The sequence below is a fragment of the Nematolebias whitei genome, chromosome 7 (genome assembly GCF_014905685.2).
Source record: "Nematolebias whitei isolate Nwh7 chromosome 7, NemWhi1, whole genome shotgun sequence".
In the NCBI taxonomy this organism is placed as follows: Eukaryota; Metazoa; Chordata; class Actinopteri; order Cyprinodontiformes; family Rivulidae; genus Nematolebias; species Nematolebias whitei.
This window is the reverse complement of record NC_056504.1, coordinates 49680818-49703094: the sequence shown is the minus strand read 5'-3', so window position 1 is coordinate 49703094 and position 22277 is coordinate 49680818. Positions and strand designations below refer to the sequence as shown.

The following is a 22277-nucleotide window of genomic DNA, read 5'->3' as shown; positions in this document are numbered from 1 at the left end:
TCTCACAGTAGAACAGAGGTTAGTCTAACTCTAGAACCATCTCACAGGAGAACAGAGGTTAGTTTAACTCTAGAACCAACTCACAGGAGAAGAGTTTAGTTTAACTCTAGAACCATCAAACAGGAGAACAGAGGTTAGTTTGTCTCTAGAACCAACTCACAGTAGAACAGAGGTTACAATCCATGGAGAAACGAGTCAACCCTTCTTCACTTTTAGTGTTTTATATATCAGGACAATATTAACCTGATCTGGTTCTTTAGCAGTTTTTCAACGACATGACTCATTCTTTCAACCTTTATTTATACAGGTTAGTCCCTTTGAGACTCGGGTCTCATTTATAAGAGAGACCTGAATCTGACCTCATCTGAAGTGAACAAGAACACAACAGATTCCACAGAGTCTTTATGGCAGCACATCTGCCTCAAAGGTCAGACCGTGCAGTGCTCTGTCTAATACTATTTTGGACTATCAGATCTCACATGGCAGGGTAAAGGTCAAAGGTCATTGCAGAAATATTAGAATAAGACTGAGCATGTATGCTTTGTTTAAAGGGGTTGCGCAGGGACATCTCTCCAAAAACAACATGGCATCACCGCTTGGTTTTAGCTGAAAGAATCTTTGGAACAATGAGACCACGGGACAGATGTTTACCCAGAATGCATTGCTGCTCATATACTAGTAACTGAACTCTTTATACCAACTGTCACCTGTCAGTCATTGAGTGGACCATGACTTCCTGTAGACCAAACGGTTCTGGAGTCAAATGTGAGTCCATCTGTCCAGCAGCTTAAGCTTGGACTGAACTGGGTCCAACAGGATCATGATCCCAAACACAGCAGCTGCTCTACAACAGAACGGGTCACAAAGAACAGAACCGAGGTTCTGCAGCGGCCCAGTCTGAGTCCAAAACCTCGGCCTGAGTGAAATGCTGTGGTGGACCTTCAGAGAGCTGAGCGGAGTATTCAGTGATGGAATGAAGAGTGGGCCAGAGCTCCACCAGAACCATGAGAGAAACTGATGAAGACCTACAGAGAACCATCCAAAGCAACAAAATGTTTTGGACATGTCCAGAGGAGGGGAACCAAAGATGGACTTGCCCAGGAGGAGATGAGGAAGACCACAGAGAAGGATGATGGGATAGAAGCCGATGGAGGCAGATGAGCTACTGTGGGAACCCGTCCTCTATAGAACATGTCAAAGATCAGCATCTTCATGTCAGAGGTTGTTAAATAAATTCACTCAGTCATAAAAAAATCATAAAACCTGTTCCAGATCATCAGTCGTCCGCCTGCTGGAAGCACATAGAGCAGTTTTATTCCAAGCACTGATAGATTTCACAGGTGCCCGAGTTATGTGGAATCAAAATAAAATTACTGTTCGGAGGTCAAACAACTCACCGATGGGGTTTTTATTTCAACTACATCCCACGTTTCTTTTCTCTAAAATGAGAAAACAGATGCGGTCCCGAAGCAAAAACCAGGCGGGTCAGACTCAAGCTAAAGTACAGGGTTGGACAACGGTCAAACAGGAAGTTACAACAATGTCCGCAGCAGATGAAACGGCCGTCTACGAACATGGCTTCAGAAGAAGACAGGCTTTGTTTGACTGATGTTGACCTGAGCTTTTAAAGACGTCACAGTTTTGGACGAGTCGGTGCGTCTCTCCTGAGAAGATGAGCTCACTCTCCTTCAAGCTGATCCAGTGTCCACTAAATGTTTTTATGAGAATATTCTGGAGCGTTGGAGTTTTTAAAAGACCAAACTGTCCAAATGCAGATGTCACACCGGACATGTCAGAAGAGAAGTTTCTGTTCAAGGTTAGTGTTTTAATAAAAAAAATTGGCGGATTTACTTTAAGGAAATGGACTAATGAAGTTTAAGCACCACCGTGGCTTCTTGAAGCATTCCTGGAGATTTTGCTGACTGAAGTGGAGACACTTTAAGGAAAGAAACGTTTGTGTCTCACTGTTCCAGGAACGAAACAAAAACACCGTCCTGGCAGAGCGGGTCCACCCTGGAGCAGCAGCGACCCAAACACCGTGAATGAGACGCACTAGAACAGACTTTTGTTCTTCCAGTGAAGTGTTAATGGACCGAGACAGAACCTTCTCTGTGTTGAAACCTCCTGATTTCCAAACCAAACAGCAGCTTAAAAAGAAAAGCTTCTTTAACTTTGGCTTCAGGAGCAGACTAAAATTTATTCCAGCTGTTTTGTGCTTCAGCTTTCTTTGGTCTACATTCATCAATGAATTATCGTGGTGTTTAGGGCTAACCTTCATAAACCAAACCAGTAACGGTTTCTAAGAACAGCTGAGCATGAGGGCCTTCATTATCTTTTCATATTTAATAATAGTAATACAAATAATGTGTTGTCATCATTGCATGTTCCCATTCAACGGTGAAACTGGCTCTCTGCATTTAACCTATCCACCCCCAGGTGGAGCAGTGGGCAGCTATTGAAAGTGCCTGGGGAGCAATTGGGGACAGGGTGTGCTGCTCAGAGACACCACCAGATGTGCAATGACTGGGGATCGAACCTGGGACTTTCGGGTCCCGAGTCGGCTGACCTGCCTCCACCCCATCTCAAACCCCAATTTCAGCTTAACGTGAAGAAGCAGCGGTAAACATTTTAGGTTGTGGACTTCTACAGCATTGGTTCCCAAAGTTGGAGTCAGGACCCCTTTGAGGGACACAAAACACAGACTGGGAGGTCTGGAGAAGATTTAAAGAAATCACACTTTAAAATTGACTGTCAGGCACATTAGATGTTCCGAAGAGATAATATAGTACCGGTAGTTATAAATGGATAAACATAATGTGATGTTGTAAATCAATCAACGCACACAACACATTAAACACACTGAAGCATCAGCGCCGCCTTGGACAAGAAATAAAAACCTTCCTCTGTTCTCCACAGTGTAACTCCTCCATTGGAATACGTTGCACCAAAAACATCTAGGTTTACTTCATTCAGTTCCAGTCCAGAAAAACACTCGTGTCCAAAACCACAAACATTCACTGTTCAAGGCCCTCGGAGACGGGGACGCCGGTGAACCGCTTGTTTAACCGGACTTTCTTGTAAAATGTGTTTCCTCTGCTGGACTTATTGAGGCGCGGGTCTAAACTTGATGCACGAAATCACCGACGAGTCGTTGGTGTCGTTCGACAACTCTTTAAGATCCTGGCTCCGAAGGAGTCGAACACAGGAGGTTAAACTGGTCCAGGTTCTGGTTCTCTTCAGGACTCTTGGATGAGCTCGTTCCACTCGGATCGTCGTCGACATTAATAAAGTTTGTGATGTGAACAATGTTTCCACTGATCAGTTATTGGTCAGAATTAGGTAAATACTTAAGATTATTAAGATTCCTCCGCAGCAGTGGAGCCAAATCAAACCTTTTCAGGGCATTCAGAGGTTCTGGACGGGTCCCTTTCCGAACCTGCAGCTTTTATTTTCTACCTGACCTGAAATCGTCCTCTGGGCCCCGAGTTCCTGCAGCCAAGGTAAATATTTACCCGGCTCTCGCCTATTCATCATCTGCGGCGCTTCGCAAAGTGATCGATACGTCTTCCTGTGTTACACGCTCACCGCAGAGCGAGGCTCGGACCGCCTGGTTCTGCCCGTGTAGATGGAGACAGAACCCCCCACCCCACTGCTCAGTCAAATCTTCAGTTCGCCCACAAATATGTGGCGGTGGTGGAGCGTTGTGCTTCGACAGCACATTCTGCACAGACGACCCCCTCCTTCTGCACCCAGCCTGCATTTTATCCCCCGTCTGCACATTCATCACAGATTTCATGAAGGTTTCATTTAAAGACGTTTGTGCTTCTGACCCGAAACGTCACTTTCTGGATCCTCTTGGGTCTCTGGCTCTACTTCAGATATTCAGACGTTTAATAAATGGAACTTAAACTTAAAGAAAAAGAAGATTCTTAACTGGAGATGATCAAATCTGAGGATTTTTGTTTAGTTTCCAAGACCAGTCCGTTTCACAGATACTGAGCTGGAATGTGGAGTGGTAGTAGCCGAGAGTCATCCCCGACACGCCCTCTGAGTGCCGACAGATTGAGGCAGCTTTAGGTTTTAAACTTAGAAGATGGTGGGCGATATGCATTCCTTCAAGGAGCGCTCGTTTGAGTAAAATCAGCGGTGAACAGCAGAACGAGGTATCGGACCGTGTCATCCATCAGCTCCGAGACGTTCAATGTGAGATTAACCTGCTCTGGTTTCACTGACATTTATTGTTTTAATGTAAAAATAAATGTTTTTTGGTTTTGTCTCGCCATGGAAAGATTTGTGGACCCCAACTCTGTGATAAAACAGCACCCCCTGACCCCCAGAGTAAAGACCCGGTACGGAAAGCCTCCTGGGACAATCTTTACATTTAGCTACAGTCTGTAGTTGCTTTAATGTGACACGCTGATGTCGTTAAACTGAATTAAAACATTAAGTCAACAAAAACAATGGTGTAATTCATACAACACTAATGCCATGTCCCGGAGAAGCTGATGCTCACGGTGGAACAAGATTATTTTTTTAATCTAGAATACATATTTACAGGTAGGTGAGCATTTAGAAAGTGTAAACATTTAAATCCATGAATTATTTTGTTCTGTTATTATGTGTTAAGTTATTTTGTTTAGTTCAGAGCTTAGAGTTTCTTTTTGTTCCATGTGACTCCAGTTTGTGTCTAAATCTAAAATAAAACCTGTCTAAATTAAATTTCATTTCACTGTGAAATTCATCGTCTTCCTCCACACCTTTTGATTTAAATTAATCTCGGGTGGAAATATTCTGACAAAGTCTCGTTCAGATGATCAGATTATTCATCTGTGAAGGATCTCCACCTTCAGCAGAAAGCTGCTTCACTGACGAGAGCCTCCGCTTGAGTCAAAACAACTGCTGCAGGTAACATGCTTATCTATAAGTACAGGTGTGTTGCACCCCAGCTGTGTGTGTGTGTCGTACCCCAGATGTGTGTGTGTGCTGTACCTCGGGGGTGTCCCAGGTTAAACTCCACTCAGAGCTGGTTGCAGAGCTGGATCCTCTCTCAGAACATTCCCAGTGACTGAAGAACAGCAGAACCCCCCCCGTCCTCCCCCTCACTGATGGGGGGAGTTACTGAGGGGTTCAGTTTTCAGCTCCTGACTCCGAACATCTCAGGGACTTTAAAAACTTGTGTTTCTCATCAGGATCTCTGAAGTGATGCCAGGTTGGTTCTGACCTGACTCGTTCAGGTTTTAGACCCCCCCCCCCCCCCTCCTCATGGCATGGTGCAAATGTTTCCTCCCACATGAAGGAACATGCACCGAGAACCGGTGGCTCTGCTGAATGAGGACTTTTAGCTCTGGAGCCATCAGATGGTTCAGTTCTGGAGGCGACCCGGTTTGCTGCTCAGAGTCCTGAACTTTCATAAATCAGCTCAGTTTGTTTCTGCAGCTCCAACAGAAGTCGTCTCAGGGAACCGAACAGAAACACTCACAGACATTATGAAAGACAATTAGTAAAAGTTGTCTCTCTGAGGAAGCAGCAGGTTGTGTTGAATCTTCATCACAGTCTCACATCCTGAGCGAGCACAAAGGAGACAGTGGAAAGGAAGACTCCCTTTAACAGGAAGAAACCTCCAGCAGAACCAGACCCAGGACGAGCGTCCGTCTGCTTCAACCGGCTGGTTTGAGAGGACAGGAAGTAGAAACAGACACAGAATGACAGGTCCAGGTTTCTATAGTCCAGGTGTACTTTCTTTAGGAGGAAAAACAAAAAAACATGTTAAGACAGAAATAATTACAAATACAAACAGAGTAGAGACAGTAAAGACGCAGCAGAGAGAGGACATGAGGTCATTTTGTCCTCCAGCAGTCTTTAAGCCTATAGCAGCAGAACTAAGGGACAGCTCAGGAAACCCAACCAACCCTAACTATAGGATTTATCAAAAAGGGGAGTCTTAAGCCTATTCTTAAAACTGGACATGTCAGCTAACTAACTTAAACTTAAACTTTATAAGTATTTTCTCAAATTTTTAACAAATTTAAAGATTTTTTTTAAATACATTTGTTCTTTTTTTTGTTTGCTCAAAAAAAATGTTACTGAAAAACAAACTGAAACCTAAACAAGTTAACTCCTAAACAGTTGCTGGAATTTTCAATCGTGTTATTTGACTCCATCTGAGCGGTTATAGAAAGGGGGCGGAGCCTGATGATTTTGGTCAAAGCGTCCCGTCACATTAAATACTTCAGTATTAGATTAATAATTAAGTTACTCATTCATTGTATCCTTATTGTGTCTGTGGTCAGTAACGCTCCTGTTATTCCTGCTCTAAGGAATATTTACACAAAACTGTTCAACTTCTTTACTTCCAGTTTTCTTTCCACGTGTTTTCAGTGTGAGCCGGGAACAGCTGGCATTATCTCAGCTCCCGGACGTTTTCCAGAAATCTGTCCAAAGTGTTGGGACCGACTGAAGTCACTCTGACTGAAGGATCTAAATTCTCCTGTGAAAGACAGAAACTGAGGTGACGCTCCGAGGAACCAAACAGCTTTATTCAGTTTGACTCCGCGCGTTGTGTTTTCACGAGGAAATCCTTCAGCTTTACATTCGAGGCACAAATGAGAAATACCTCCCAGGAATGGAAAAACTAACAGGCGCTCGGTTCCTCGGGGGTTCCTTTTTCCATTCAGCGCTGCAGTTTTCTGCTGAGCTGGGCTGAAACTGTAGACCCGAACCGTTCACATACCCGGCTCTGGTTTGGCACTCGGACCAACCGAAGTGGGATCGGATCTGTTCTCAGTGCATCTTCTGAGAAGAGAAATCATATTTTCCAAACCGTCAGTGGTCTGGTTAACGCATCATCTGATCAACGAGGAGCTTTTGTCTTCAACATGTTCTCGGTCGATTCTCTGAAGCTCTAAACTTAAATTAATCAGATTTGTTGTTTTCTGAAGCTCCTGAAACAAAACAAACAAACAAACAAACAAATTCATGATCTGAGCACATGATTAAAACATGTTGGACAATGAGGTGCTGTTTGTTCCAGACTCCTGAAGCTCAGAATCTTCTGGAACAAACATTTAAAATAAATAAAGATCTCATTTTCATATGTTTTAATAATTCATTAAAAAAAATGGTAAAGTAATTTAGGCAACAGAGTTTTTCTGTGAAGGGTAGCAACGCAGCGACAGCCTGGAACTCCAACTTCTTTCAACTTTCTTCTCTGAATCAAAATAGGAAAAGCTATGACAGCGCCAGATTTTTATTTTGAAACTCCATGTTCTAACCTTTTCCTGTTTCCTGTTGAGCCTCTGACTGAATCCTGGACATCAAGTCTGATCAGAGACCTGAAGGATCTGTGGGGGCGGCCATGATGAATAAAACACAACGCCCTTTGTACACTACTCTGAATTTTATTTAAAAAAAATTGTGCTGTGAAATATTTGGGGCGGCTGTGGCTGAGTGGTTAGAGCAGTCGACCTCCAATGCAAGAGTTGAGGGTTCGATTCCACCAGTAGTCCCATGTTGAAGTGTCCTTGGGCAAGACATTGAACCCCTCATTGCCTCTGATGTGTGTCCCATCAGTGTCTGAATGCGATAAAGCTCTGATTATTCATTGTATAGATCTAGTAGAGTGATGTATGAATGCATAAATGAGGCACAGATTGTTGTAAAGAGCTTTGAGCGTCTTGATTAGATAGAAAGGAGCTGTATAAGTACAGCTCATTTACCACATTTTATTCTGTGGCAAATTACAACAAAAATATGGTAGTACCCATGTTGGGCCACTAGGTGGCGAGAGCGTCCATGTTAATGGCATATCAACGTATAGAGAAAGAACATGCTAAAGATTTTTCCAGTTCTGTTATTGACTTTCAGCACACAATGAAAGTTTATAGTAACAGGAATAAAACGAGGCAGCTGAAGGAAAGACGTACGAGCAGAATTTATTAGTTTAAGTTTGTAGTTCACAAAGTGGCACAAACTTTTATGTCATCGGCTACAATCACACCGCAGCCAAAAAGTCCCCAATCTAATGTTTTGTCCATATCTGATTATTTTTACAACTGTCTGAACGTGGTAAATCTGTTTCTGTTGTTCAAATCTGGCCCGGGTCTTTTTCATGTGTGGCACTAAATCAGAATCATATCTAATGTTTGTCATGTCTCATTTCATCTGATCAATACAAGTATTGATAATATTGATACTGCGTCATGCAGGCCAAAGATCAGAACTCCAAGTCTTCAGCTACAGGACAGAAGTCCAGCTGCTTCGGCATTTTTAAATTCCCTTCTACCGGATGGCTGAGACTAGGCCTGTCGCGATAAACAATAAATCAATTAATCGGATGATAAATGAAAATTATCGACATCATTTTTATTTACCGGCTTTATTGTTTCTTCATGTCTCTCTTTCTACTGAAGACACTGGATGACAAAAGACTCAACTCCGGTGCTCTTCACTGACCCCTCCCTTTATCTTTTCTCTTTAAAATCCATTTTAACCATCCAGAATCGCGTTTTTGGATCGTTAAAAGCAGCTAAGAAGCTAAGCTACAAGCTAAGCTAACAGGCTGACCTTGGGGAAAAACCTCCATCTTGTCGACGCTCTAAAATTCACGGTTGAAACTCGTGCCTTCGTGTAAAAAGTTGTTTTTCTCTGCAAAAAAAAGCTGAGAACTTGTTTACTGATTTTTTATTAAAAGCTTTGTGTGAAAAATGCTAAAGAGCTCAAACCACACTGAGCGTCCGCCATTTTGAGAACCGAATAAAGGAAGGAGAGACAGCCCATGTCACGTCAAGGGGCCTCCCTCCCATTTTTCTTAAAGAGACACGCTGCTCGCTCCCTCACTGTCCATCCTTTGAAAACAGTCTTATACTGCCATCAGGTGGTCAAAAAAGATACTACACTCCAAACAAATCAACATTTCTTCTAAAATTTGACAATTAATTATTGTTAAATTTCAAACAATATTATCGTTTATCACAATAATTTCTGAGACAATCGCCCAGCAAAATTTGTTATCATGACAGGCTTCACTGAGACTACAGAAATATTTGATACCAACGTTTGTGTTGGATCGATACTAACGTGATGGGATCGATAACGTAATCGATTCTCACATGCTAACACGTGTAGCTTCCATATTTCTTTGTGGAGATGATTGTGGACTTCAGAAGGAACAAAAACATCTACACCCCCCTGAACATAAGAGGATCTGCGGTGGAAGTGGTCTCCAGCTACAAGTACTTGGGTGTACACATGAACAACCACCTCAGCTGGAGCAACAACACCACCAGCCTGATGAAGAAAGCTCATCAGAGACTCTACTTCCTCAGACGGCTGAGGCGAGCTGGTCTGGGAAGCTCAGTCCTCACCTCCTTCTACAGGTGTGCAGTGGAGAGCATCCTGTGCTCCAGCATCAACGTGTGGCATGGAGGCTGCACAGCTGCAGAAAGAAAAGCTTTGCAGAGAGTGGTGAAGGCTGCACAGAAGATGTTGGAGTCAGTCTTCCCACCATCACAGACATCTACACCTCCAGATGCAGGAAGAGGGCCACCTGCATCATGAAGGACCCCACCCACCCAGCACACACACTTTTTGCCCCACTCCCCTCAGGAAGGAGGTTAAGGAGCATTAAGTGTAGAACCACTAGACTGAGGAACAGCTTCTACCCTGAGGCTGTTAGACTCATGAATCTCTAACTAGAATAATCACTGTGAAAAACCATATCGTGTTGCTGCTGATCTGTTTCATGTTGCTGCTGATCTGTTTCATGTTGCTGCTGATCTGTTTCATGTTGCTGCTGATCTGTTTCATGTTGCTGCTGATCTGTTTCAATGTTGATGTGTTCATGCGTGCACATCTGCTCACAGACTCATGTTCATGTTTGTGCTGATGTTCAATGTTTTATGTTATGAGTGCTTAGTGTATATTTAGTTGATGTTTTTCTTAGTTCATATCTTAGATGTTATTACTGTTTTTCTTAGACATTTTATTGTTGGATGTAACTGGGACCCTGTGTACATAATTTCGCTCCACCACATGTACCACATGAGGTGCGAATGACAATAAAAAAACTCTGACTCTGACTCTGACTCTCTGTAAAGACGGCGTGCTGCGTGTGATGTCTTCATCTTCGGGTCTCTTCATAATCGTTGTCAGTTCTGAGTCTGATGGTCACATTTAAATTATAATGAGACCGACCACACAGGAATAATCTGATCTGAGCATGAAGACCTGCAGCGGGAACATTGTGCTGGTCTCTGAAAACCTACAAGGTTCCTGTCCACACAGAAGCCATAAACATGTTTTATTATAAATCTCCATTTAAATAAAAAATATATATATTTAAACGTTTTTATCTGTGGGCGGGTGGTGCAAAGGAAGCAGAAAACCCCATTTAAAATAAATATATCCAGACTAGAGCTGAATGATATGGAAGCAGACTCTGCTGGTTGCCATGGTGATTCCCACCTTTTTGGTAGGGCTGGGTGCAGCACATAGCAGTAATGAAAGCAGGCAGAAACGCAGCCTAAAAAGTAACTTTGGTGAATTTAAGCGGTCCTACAGCAGAGAGAGACGCACTGGGTGGAAGAAGACCTGACTGGAGGGAGGAACTGTAGAAGAAGAGTAAAGATTGTAGGTCGAGAAGAGTTTATTTACGTCATTTATGAAAGTTTAGACATCTCAGTCATGAAGGTGACATCATCAGACTTTAAGCTGAACTCTGTAGTAAAACCCTCCATGTTCAGGTGTGGTTGTGTAAAAAAAGAGTTAAAAGTTCTGAAAACGGTTCAGTCCAACTTCCTGTGACCCGTTTAAACTGAGTGATGGTTCTAAAGTCTGAGCTGGAGGTCCAAACAGCACTGGGTTTTAACAACAAATTACAGCGTTGTTTATGAGGAGAACGTTTCAGTTTTAGTGAGTTTCACCTACGTCCTGCAACGTTCTGCACATTTTAATTCTTATTTTTCTGATGTAAATACTTCACATAACCAGAAGAAGAATGAGCAGATGGTCACACAGGTGTTTATTACGGGCGTCCTTGATAAACGGGTCGTTCTCCACCCATCTGAACATTTTATTGGAGCTGAAAACGTGTTGGTTCAAGATCTTGTTCCAAGAAATACTTTGTTGTTTTATGTAAGTTCTAACACAAAGTTTGATTTTTACGGAGAAGCTTCATGAAAATCGCTGAGAGCTTCTATAGTCTGTGATGCAAGCAGGTCCACGTTTCTGGTTCCCCTGTTCGGACCTCAGACTGAGTTTCCACACCATAACTGTGCGCTGAAACAATCACCGGTTCTGAGCCAAACCTTCGTCATTTTCTTTAACGAGGCCGGGATCTGATTAGATCCTGATGTGTGTCTGCACAGGAAGCCTGATCTGAGATCTCTGAACGTTCAGGAGAACCGCTTCAGAACCGAATCAGTTTGTATCTGTCGTGTTTTCATTTCGTAAAAGGAAGTCGAACTTGTGAGCTGACCGCTTCACCACCGAACGGTTTAATTCTGTGAAGTGAATTGTCCAAAGAGGGAAACTGGTTTGTGGTGGTTAAAAATTTGATGGTGAAATTGTCGAAATTACAGCTTGAAAGTTTCAACGTTAAAGGTCCTGAAGAGGTCCGGTCTTGTTCCTGTCGGGTGCTGGTCTTCTCTCTGAAGATCCCAGACGTCTGTGATGGCTTTGAACCAGCTGGAGCCCGTTGTGCTCCCACTCTGAGGAGTTTCCTCCGTCCGGCTCGTTTGAAACCTGGAAGTCACCGGGGGGAACTTGTGGGCCGACGGTGCCGAGGAGTTGCCTCGGCGTGGCTGGAGGTCAAACACCGCGAGAAGGTTTTGATGCCAGGAAACATTTTGAAACAAGGTGCAACCCTGAAACGTGACATCATCAGCTAAAAATATCTGATTTATTTGACTTTAGACGTGAGCTGCAGGACTTTTTCCTTTTGTTTTGACTTTAAATACTCCCGGATTCATCAGCTAGCATTAAAAGAAAGAAAACATTTTAATGTTTATTAAGAATTGATGCAATAATTAGCGTTTAATTTAAAAACTGTTTGACTGTATGGAAGAGAAACACATCCATTAACAGTCCCAGATTAATTTCCATCCATCCATCCATCCATCCATCCATCCATCCATCCATCCATCCACTATCTTCCACTTGTTCCAAAGTAAGGTCTCGGGGGCAGCAGTTTGAGCAGGGAGGTCCAGACATCTCTGTCCACAGTCTCTTCCAGCTCTTCTGGGAGAACTCCAATATGTTCCCAGGCCAACCAAGAGACGTAGCCTCTCCAGCGTGTCCTGGGTCTTTCCCAGGGTCTCCTCCCAGTCAGACATGCCCGAACCATCTCAACTGGCTCCTCTCGTTGTGGAGGAGCAGTGGTTCTACTCTGAGTCTCTCCTGATAACTGAACTTCTCCCCCTGTCTCTAAGGGAGAGTCCAGCTCTGCAGAGGAAACTCATTTCAACCTCCTGGATCCACAATCTCATTCTTTCAGTCACTGACCAGAGTTCATGACCAGAGGTGAGGGGAGGAACGTAGACTGACCGGTAAACTGAGAGCTTTACCTTACAGCTCAGCTCCTTCTTCACCACAGTGGACTGGCACAGAGTCCACAATACTGCATACACTGCACCAATCCATCGGTCAATCTCACGCTCCATTCTTCCCTCACTTGTGAACAAAACCCCGAGATACTTGAACTCCTCCACTTGAGGCAGAACCTCACCCTCAACCTGAAGATCAATCCACCCTTTTCTGACTGAGGACCATGGTCTCAGATTTGGAGGTGCTGATCCTCACCCCAGCTGCTTCACACTCAGCTGTGAACCGCTCCAGTGAGAGCTGAAGATCACGGCACGATGACGCCAACAGGACCACATCATCTGCAAAGAGCAGAGGTGAATCCTGAGGCCACAGAACCGGACTCCCTCCACCCCCTGGCTGCACCGAGAAGTTCTGTCCATAAAAGTTATGAACAGAATCGGTGACAACGAGCAGCCCTGGTGGAGTCCAACTTGCTACCGGCAATGAGAACCAAACTCTCGCACCGCTCGAACGGGGACTGAACAGCCCGTAACAATGGGTCCCCAATCCCATACTCAGATTAATTAATTTAGTTTATATTTAGAAGCTCCGGGATAATTCCGTGTACAACAGAAATATTTCCTGTAGTTTCTGGTGTTTGTTCTGTTTTTATCAGACGAATTATCTGAGCGCTGAAGGCTTTAGTTTCTGTCTTGCTGTTGAACCTCGTGTGAGCTCATGTTTGATTCTTCTTTCTGATTAACAAAGCAGCCGTTCGATTTGGCAGCTCAGCAGAGTTTCTTTTCTTTTTTCCTGCAGAAAAGACTTTAATCTTGGAGCTCCGGCTCATTTGAGAAAAGTTTTCCAGCGCCGTCATGATGACTGTCGACATCCTCTGACCCTGCGTTTCTGCCTCTTGTTTTTACTGCTTCCCTTCCTCCTGGATTTATTCCCGTCTGTTCGACTTCTGAATTTGCAGCTTTGCTAACAGGAACGTGGGATTTGTGATCAGTATTTTCCTGTTTGAGTCGTCCTTTTTAAGACGTCTGCTACTGAACTAAATGATCCTGAACCTCAGGCGTTCGGGGGAAAATCTTATGATTGACTTGGTTTTTCTGAGTGCGGTTCCGACCCACATTTTCTCCTGACTTGCTCAGTGAACTGTCTTCATGGCTCCACGTTGTCTCCGAGGCCTGAGGCCTTTGACTGATAACACGAATGATACCCTGAATGCGCAGACAGAGACACTCTCACTCCTCGTTTGGCCACGAGTCAAACGTTTGTCAAACAGAATATTTGTGTTAACTACAGTCAGCCTTAGTGTCTGTTAGCAAAATATCTCATGAACCAGAGGACAGACTGAGTGAAACTCACAAAGTAATAATTGGGTTTATGTCCACATCCCATGAACAATTCAAGATGGAGGCCACACCTAAAAGCTTCCTGAACGAGAAGCAAAACGACTTCAACTACTTGAATTGTTTTTAAAAACATTTTGACCCGGATGACTGAGAATCTGCACCAGCACACAGAACCTACCAAAAGTAGTCCCAGGAGGAAAAACCAGAACCAGAGACGGAACCATGGACTACCATCAGTTAATGGATGAACGTGGAGGCTGAAGGCTGGTGGCGTTCTGATCCAAAAAGCAGTTCCTGGTGGTTCAGAAAAAAAGGAGTCGGAACTCAAAGACCTTCGTAAGTCGTTGTTCTTGGATCCACCACTTCTCCCACATCAGAACTGGATCAGAGCGCTATGAGGGACGGTGTCCTGGTCCGGTGACAATCATGACGTCCATCTGAGGCTCTTACCTGGACAACATGTGGCACCAGGATGCATTATGGGAAGACAATTAGCCAGAAGAAGCTGTGTTTCCTGGAGGCTGGGGTTTCTATACGCTTCAAGAACCAGTCTGAGGTTTGGACTCCAAACTCTTCAGACCACAGTCCAACTGTGTATCTGTGGGATGCTCTGGACCATCACTGTGGACGGCCTACCTCACAGCTTTTAAGACTTAAAACTGCTGCAGACAGCTGAACACCAGATCCCAGCAGACCTTCTGAGGTCCACAAGAGTCTATGACGAGATGGGTCAGAGCAGATCTCCTCAGTGCCATGGAGGTGGTCATAATGTTGTGGCTAATTGTTGAGCAAAACAAGAAATTGTTAAAAACAATGAAACAAATTTACAGTAATAAAACTGGACCTCGGAGCCTCGTTTGACTGAATTCATCATAAAAACACACCTTTACCTGGAATGTTTTATTATTTTATCCATCAACCTCCAGAAAAATCCACAAACTAAAGTTCTTCCCAGCAGTAAAAGAAAAACAGTTTAACAAAGTTTTACATTTAGGGAACGGACTTCAATTAAAAGAAGTCCCGGTGCGAGCGTTGTTCCCAGCAGGGACGAGTCGTTTTGTCGTTTCCAGCCGAAGCCACGAAGCTCGACTTCGGCTGCTCAGGAGGAAGCCGAGGTTCTGTCTGAGGCCAGAGCAGGAATATGAACAAAGACGTGTTCTGACGGACACGTGTCTGCTGGGACAGGCTTCGACACCATCCCTGATCCTCCAGAACTCCCCTCACGTTGGACCTTTTGTGAAGGAGAGCCGTGGAGGAACCACAGCCGAGAACTGGAACATGGAGGAGCTCGCTGTGGTCTCACTGCAGACATTCTTTCCACGTCTTTATTAGTGTTCGACTGTTTCTGCTGCGGGGATTCTTTCCACTTTAACGTCTCACCAAAGGAGACAGATGTGTTTGATTTTTCTGAAGCCTGGAGGAGTTCTGTCATCGTTCTAAAGTCTGACCCGGACCACAGGTCCGGGCAGAACATGTTACCAAACCCCTGAATGACAAGCTGGGAGCCAGGGGAAGAAAATATCACACAGAACTTGTAAAAAAAAAAAAGAGTCCAAACAAATCTGACAGAACTTTCCCAGAAGGCAAATTCCACCATCGACAGTTACATTTCTGCATGTACACGATATACATTTAGACGTTTCTTGTCACGTCGTTCTCGTCCCATCAGGAGGAGATTATGAGGGAGATTAACGTCCTGCAATCCAAAGCGTTTTGTGTCTCAAGGCTTCAAACGAACGTTTATCGTTTGGTTTTCTGAGGTTTTAAAACCACGCTCGAAGCAGAGCGTACACAGGAGAAGGCTGACGGGGAGATCTTCTGGGGGTCCAGGTAGTTGTTTTCCATCCTCAGACCCACCAGAGGGGTTTCCTGGTCCTGGTTCGGGTCACAGATGCTTTCGTCAGAGATGCTCCTGGAAGTCACAGCAGGACACGATCAGAGAATTTAAAGACGAAACTGCAGCTTTTACAGGAGAAAAGCTGCTGAAACGAACAGTTCTTTTCATATTTAAAACCTTTTGTTGTAAAATGATGTCAAATCGGTGAAATCGTTTGTGAATTTATCTGCAAAACATCTAGTTATCTAAAAAAACAAGTATTGTAGCGACCCTTGACTTGATTAGAACAAACCAAATTTAACATGAAGTATTACGCAGCACCTGGTTTCCTTCACTAATGAAAAGATTAAAATTGTGTTGCTGAGTTTAAATAAAGTCTGTGTCCTCCTGGCTGTGAAGACCTGTTTTAAACCCTAAATGTTTTTTTTTTTTTATAAAAACACGAGGCTGCTGGTGTTTAACGAGCGGATTCAGGGTGACGCTCAGATGGAAACTTTAGTTTGTTTTGTTTCCTGTCGTCATGACGACCTTCCATCCAGTGAACTTTCAGCATCATGTGAAGAGTCAGTCCTTTGCCCCGACCCTCACTGTTGCTGCTAATAAATTAAAGTTACCTGCTTTTATTCAGTTATGGTCAACGGAACTCATTTAGTTTATGTAGACACAGGCCGTTACTTGGTGATAATTATTTTGATCCATGTTGCACTTCCTTCAGGGAGGTTTTATAAACGTGAGAACGTCACATGAAAGTAAAAGTTTTAATGTAGTAACGGCCGAGACACACGAGTGATGGTGGCTCTTTCATCGACAAGTTAAGTACAAGAAGGTGTGTGTCAACAGTATTAGCACCGGTAATAAAGTTCTTTTGCTTTTTAGTACTAACTTTTTTCTTTAGGCTTTTCCTTCTTCGAGGGTCTCCATCACGATTCATCCTCCTCCTTCTCACTCTGTCCTCTCTGTCTTCTGACCTCTGCATCCTCTGTCCTCACTCCAACTACCTCCATGTCCTCTCCAACTGCATCCATGTATCTCCTCTTTGTCTTTTTTCTGGCAGCTGCATCTCTAACATCCCTCTACCAATATACCCCCTGTCCCTCCTCTGGACTTGTCCAAAACACTGTCCCTCCTCTGGACATGTCCAAACCATCTCAGTCTGGCCTCTCTAACTTTAGTTTGGACAAACTTGTGTTTGTTTTGGCCAAAGAGTTTTATGCCGGTGCCCCTCCCAACACGACCCTCTCCATTTACTTGGGTTTGGGATCAGGAGATGCTCTGACTTGTCCTCCAGAGGCTGGTTTAAGGTATATTTTATATAAACTATATTTTTGTTTGCTATAACTGGTTCAAAAAAGGTGGTTTACTGAATTTTCCTTTACTATAATTTAATATTTATGTCTTGTGTTGTCACTTCATCTTTAGCCGTGGCAAACTGTAACTATAGATGCCTTCGGTTATGATGTAATATTGAAACACCCTATTAAATGCTGATGTTGAAGACTCTGCAGAGACTTGATTCAGTGACATCACTTTACGTTAAGTTTTGTATTTCAGTGACTCGCTGACAGGAATGGCTTCTCTTTATATCATCAATATGACATCTGACTTGTGGTGTCATTTTTTACAGTCACTAACGACAACCTGAGCTTAAACACCAACCCAACGCGGAACAGAACAACCAACAGGGATGACCCATCTGAACACAGAACCTGAACGAGTCCACCCATTTCTGTCCCAAGATTACCCAGAAGGCCCTGCAGATCACCCAGTCTCTTGCATTTGAGTGCAACATGTAATTTCAATAATTCAGACTAAAATTAAACAGTAACCCACAGAACTAACTGCTTCTGTAGAAGTTCATCACGCAGTGAAACCAAAATACAACTGTACACTGCAAATGATCAGTGTAAACCTAAATCTTATTTAAACTTCAGTTTTAAAGCGACTGTGTAGATTTTTGAATTTACAGGTTGCAGTTTGATTGCATCACAAATCTTCACGTGGTTGGAAAAAAAAAAAACGCTATGCAAGGCCTTCCCCGAGGCTCAGAGCGCCGTGGTTTGGTCCCACCCACTCTACCTCAGCATTCTGATTGGTTAATTTCCTGACAGTTACTGATCAAACTCCTGTTGAAGAGCCTCTGACTGAGCTCAGCCTTCTCTCCTCACAGTGAAGTCCTACCCAATGAGAGCGCCTGCTGTTCCTACTGACAAACATTTAAAAGAATCTGACTGGATAAATGTATTTGCACGAATCAAATAACATTTCTTGCTAAACTGCAACGTAGTTTACATAAAATAAGAGAAATGAACAAAGAATAGGAAAAACTAGACTGAAAATATTTATGTGATACAAAATAAATATTAAAATTAATTTGTTACATTTTATATGTTTTATTTATTAGGCCTTCTCTGAAGAAGTTGAAGGCCCTGAGGGTTTCCCACTGGTTTTTAGGTTTCTGGTGACAAAGAATGGGCTGTAGTAAAAGTATTTATCACTTTACAGTTACACCAAAGATTAAAGTTTCAGTTAAAACCAGCTGTAAAAGTGTTTGTTTCATAGTAACACTGAATCTGAAGGTTGGAGTTTTGAAATCAGGACCAGTTCTTGCGTTTCCCTCTCGGTGTTGTAGGTCTCAGCTGAACTCTTTCCCGTAAAGCCTTTTTATTTTTATTTGATCTTTATTAAACCACATTATTTTCAATGACCACCTGGCCAAGAGGCAGCCTTCAAGATGTGAACATATGTTGTGTCTGATTTTATACCTGGTTGGTTTTATACCTGGTTGGTTTTATACCTGGTTGGTTTTATACCTGGTTGGTTTTATACCTTATCTTGTTGCTGTCGAGTCGGAGAAAGTGTAAGTTGGTCATTTCACTGATGCCAATCGGCACGTAGATCAGCTGATTGTGATCCAGACACATTTCTGTCATGGAGTGATGGGTCCCGAAGAACGACTCCGGTTCAATTCCTTCTCCGTCCAGCTTGTTGAAGGACATGTAGAGGTACTCCAGACCAGGGTCCATGTGGGCAAAGACGTAACCTGTGGAGGTTTATAGGGAAAACAGTCGTTGTCCTACTGATCCACGATTGGCTCTGTTAGGATCATACATGTAAATGATATGATGTTCTGTTGCACCCTGAGATTTGAGTTCAGCCTGTTCCTTCAACCTACCGGGTATCCTCTCAATGTTGTTTCCCACCAGAACCAGGTGGACCAAAGATTTGGGCAGGAAAGATGGAACCAGGTAAAACTCATTATGAGACAAGTCAATGGACTCCAAGTTTCTAGAAGAAAGTTGGAAACAAAAAATTATCTGTTATATGGTTCTGAAGAAGTTGCTGCTCATAAGTTTGTGAAAGATTTTAGCTGACAAGTTGATAATTGTCTGACCTGTGGTTGAACCAAGCCATCGGGGCAATCCGGGTCTCATCCAGCTTGTTGTGTCTGAGAGAAACTACATTCAGATTCCCGGTTCGATTGAAAACAGCCTCTGAGATTTCTTCAATCAGGTTGTTCTCAAGATACAGCTCCTAAAAGACAAAAAAAATCAGATCTAGATCCAGATGTTAGCTTGAGGCAACCTAGATAAAGCATTGTGACTGAACAAACCTGTCAGATAGTTTGTGGAAATAAAATGAAATCTGTAGGTTTTGTAAAACAGCTTTTGATCTCTGGTTGTGTGATAAACGAGGGGAGTAGTTTGTACCAGTAAGGACTTGGGAAGGCCCTGTGGAATGGTACGAAAATGGTTTCTTCCCAGTCGGAGGTAGAAGAGCTGCGTTAGAGGAGCGAAGGCCCGAGGATCGACGTTCCCTTCACTTAACAGGTTTCCTTCCAGCTCCAGAGTCACCAGGCTGCTCAGATCTGAATGATTATAGTAGAAGATAAAATCAGAATGGGCCACGTTGTTCAGTGAGTCGACCTGCTCCTGTTTCGTTCTGCAGATAGTTCTGACAATATGTTTTTATCATGTCATTTTCAGACTGTTGTCTGATATGTGCAATTGATTTTTACCATTGTGAGACTCTGAAGGCGATATACATGCATTATCTCAGTACCTTGGAAGCTGTTTTCATCTATTCCTCTCAGTTTGTTCTCGCTGATCTTTAGTTCCTGCAGTGTGGAGGGAAGGTCCGGGGGCACCATGTCCAGGAGGTTCTCGTCCAAGTACAGGCGTCTTAACATCTTCAGGCCCTGACACAAAGAGAATAATCACGGGTCGTTCTTTGAACCATTTACCAATCAGTGTCCGTGCTATCTTCAGTCTGTGATCATTTATAGTTTCTTTAAAGCACTAGCACCTCTCTGCTTGCTCTTAATTAGGACAGACACTTTCCCTCCTGCTCCTGCCCTCCCTCTTGCTTTGCTCTTTGTCCTGTGATTCCTATCGGAGCCTCTCACTACATATCCTCTGAATTGTAAATTATGGATCTGGTCAGCTGGTCTCTCAGCACAACTGATAAAATTTTCTCGACAAGAAGACATGGCCAAGGAGAGCCCTCATGCCCTGAAGGGACACTCGCAGCTGGATATACTATGGATTCCTGAAGCCAGTGGAAACTGATGCGTCTGTCTGTATTGTCCTTTGAAGATGTTGAAGACGCGTACATAACTGTATTTATAATAACAGAAATTCTGCTTTTTGAAGTCGGCAGTCACCTGGTTTATCGACAAATGCGGAAAATGTTGGCAGCTGTTCTGGCCTTGGTAATGCTGCTCGGCTTGTATGAAGGCATGTACCGAGCGGTAAGCTCTCAGACTCAAGATGCTGTGTGAGCTGAGCTGTAAGCTGAACGCGATTTCTGAGAATCGCAGGTCACTTGCGGCTCCTGGGACTCACTGGCAGGAAGGAATCGACCTTGGAGAAGGCTACAAGCTCGGTCCAGTGGTGTGACCACAAAATTTGGCTGTTTGGAATCGCCACTGAGACGAAACGTAGAAACATGGAAATCAAGTAGAATCTGCCTGACCCAAAATATTTGTGTTATCTGAATTTGGCTTCCTCACTCGGCCTTAATTTGGCCAGCTATCTCAAACTCCTGGTTGTTTATGTGAACGAGAAGCTCTGCTCCCCCATCGCTCCCCTCTCGAGGACATCTGTGGATCTGTGTCAGAGTTGAGCTGGCTGATAGACACTGTACCATCTTATCAGGACTATAGAACTTTCTGGCAGTCCATGGACAACTCATTGCCCTCATAGGCCTCGTCATGCATAAATGTATTATGACGTCATTATGTCTGCTGTTTATGTGCGAGGTCTTTTTTTTCCAACTCTCATAGGACAGGACATAGGTCAAGATACAATTTATTTTACCTCCCCTCCCACTTGTGTTTTCTATTTTCCTTACTTTTGTCTATTTGTCTGTATAAAACAGGTCTCACTTATAAATGAGTCTCCGAGGCTCAATGTGATTAATCTGTATAAATAAAGGTTGAATTCATTAATTTATAGTTTCTGTTTAGATTAAATTCACTTTCAGGTAATGTCCAGAACTGCAGGACTGGTAAAAGGTCTTGTAGATTTAGTTTTCCGTGTTGTTTTCATTGAGATGAATAACTCTCCAACATGGCTGATTTCTGAGGTAACCTGCATCAGACAGAATGTAGAGACTGTTCTGGTGCGGTTCGGTGATGTCTTACTTTGAAGACGTTAGCATCGATGCCAGCAGAGGTGAGTTGGTTTTTCTTCAGGTTGATCCATTCCAGGTTGGGAATTCCATTGAAGGCTCCTGCTGGGATGCTGCTGATGTCGTTCCCTGTAGGTCGGTTTATCAGAAAAATGTGAACCATGGCAGGAAGCTGAATAAGATGTTTGTGTTTTTGAGTTACACTGGTTGAACACTGGTTTCAGTTGTGTGTTTGGTTGTTCTTGTTTTTGCCCCTGGCAGTAAGTCCATTTTTCATTTATTGCTTTTTTGGGGGGGGGGGGGGGTGTATATCCAGTAGTGCTTCCAGTTAACTAGACCTTGTTTTAGTTGTGTATGAGGTTTTGTTTTTCTTTTTGGTTGAATATTCAGTTATGTCTGTTTCATGTATTTTTTTTCTCTGTTGTATTGGGTTGTTTTTCTGATTGTGCAGAGTTTCCCCTAGATCAGTTCCCTTGGTGGGGCGCTTGTTGGGTACAGGACAGAGTCACGCCTCTGTTGCCCGCCTGCTAGCTTAGCGCTATGTTGCGATCGATGGTGTTGTCACATCTGTGTTTAGCGCTACGTTTCTGCTGTAATTGTTGACAGGGGGGTTGCGCGAAGCGGTACGTCACTAACATTTTTGTTAACATGTTTGTATTTCACCCCGTACTACTTCAATACCAACAATTGTCCGGGGTGGGGTGGGGGTGGGGGGGTAGGCGGGGCACTCCGTTCTGTTGACGGGGCGGGGCGTCCAACTTGTAGAATGGTAGCGGAAACACTGTTGTGTATTCATTTGTTTTTCAGGTCATGTGTCCGGTTGTTTTACTGATTGTGTATCCGGTTGTGTGTCCAGTTGTTTTACTGATTGTGCATCTGGTTGTTTGTCCGGTTGTTTTACTGATTGTGTATCCGGTTGTGTGTCCGGTTGT

At 43.5% G+C, this 22277-nt stretch overlaps 3 protein-coding genes across 3 annotated transcripts in view; 1 reads left to right on the top strand and 2 right to left on the bottom strand.

Annotated features, from left to right (window-relative positions):
• aspn (asporin (LRR class 1)) overlaps positions 1–5047 on the bottom strand; it is a 13348-nt gene extending 8301 nt beyond the window's left edge. The window contains exon 1 of the mRNA XM_037679025.1: positions 4990–5047. The gene's annotated coding sequence lies outside the window, so the exon portion shown is untranslated. The remainder of the gene's footprint in view (positions 1–4989) is intronic.
• LOC119412046 (centromere protein P) overlaps positions 1–22277 on the top strand; it is a 106377-nt gene that overhangs the window by 69572 nt on the left and 14528 nt on the right. The window lies entirely within an intron of this gene.
• ecm2 (extracellular matrix protein 2, female organ and adipocyte specific) overlaps positions 15621–22277 on the bottom strand; it is a 14811-nt gene continuing 8154 nt past the window's right edge. Inside the window, exons 5-11 of the mRNA XM_037679019.1 lie at positions 21359–21474; positions 19777–19912; positions 19425–19582; positions 19109–19248; positions 18890–19002; positions 18544–18757; positions 15621–15792 (exon numbers count right to left, since the gene is read on the bottom strand). Of these exons, the coding sequence (XP_037534947.1) occupies positions 15621–15792; positions 18544–18757; positions 18890–19002; positions 19109–19248; positions 19425–19582; positions 19777–19912; positions 21359–21474 (1049 nt within the window). The remainder of the gene's footprint in view (positions 15793–18543; positions 18758–18889; positions 19003–19108; positions 19249–19424; positions 19583–19776; positions 19913–21358; positions 21475–22277) is intronic.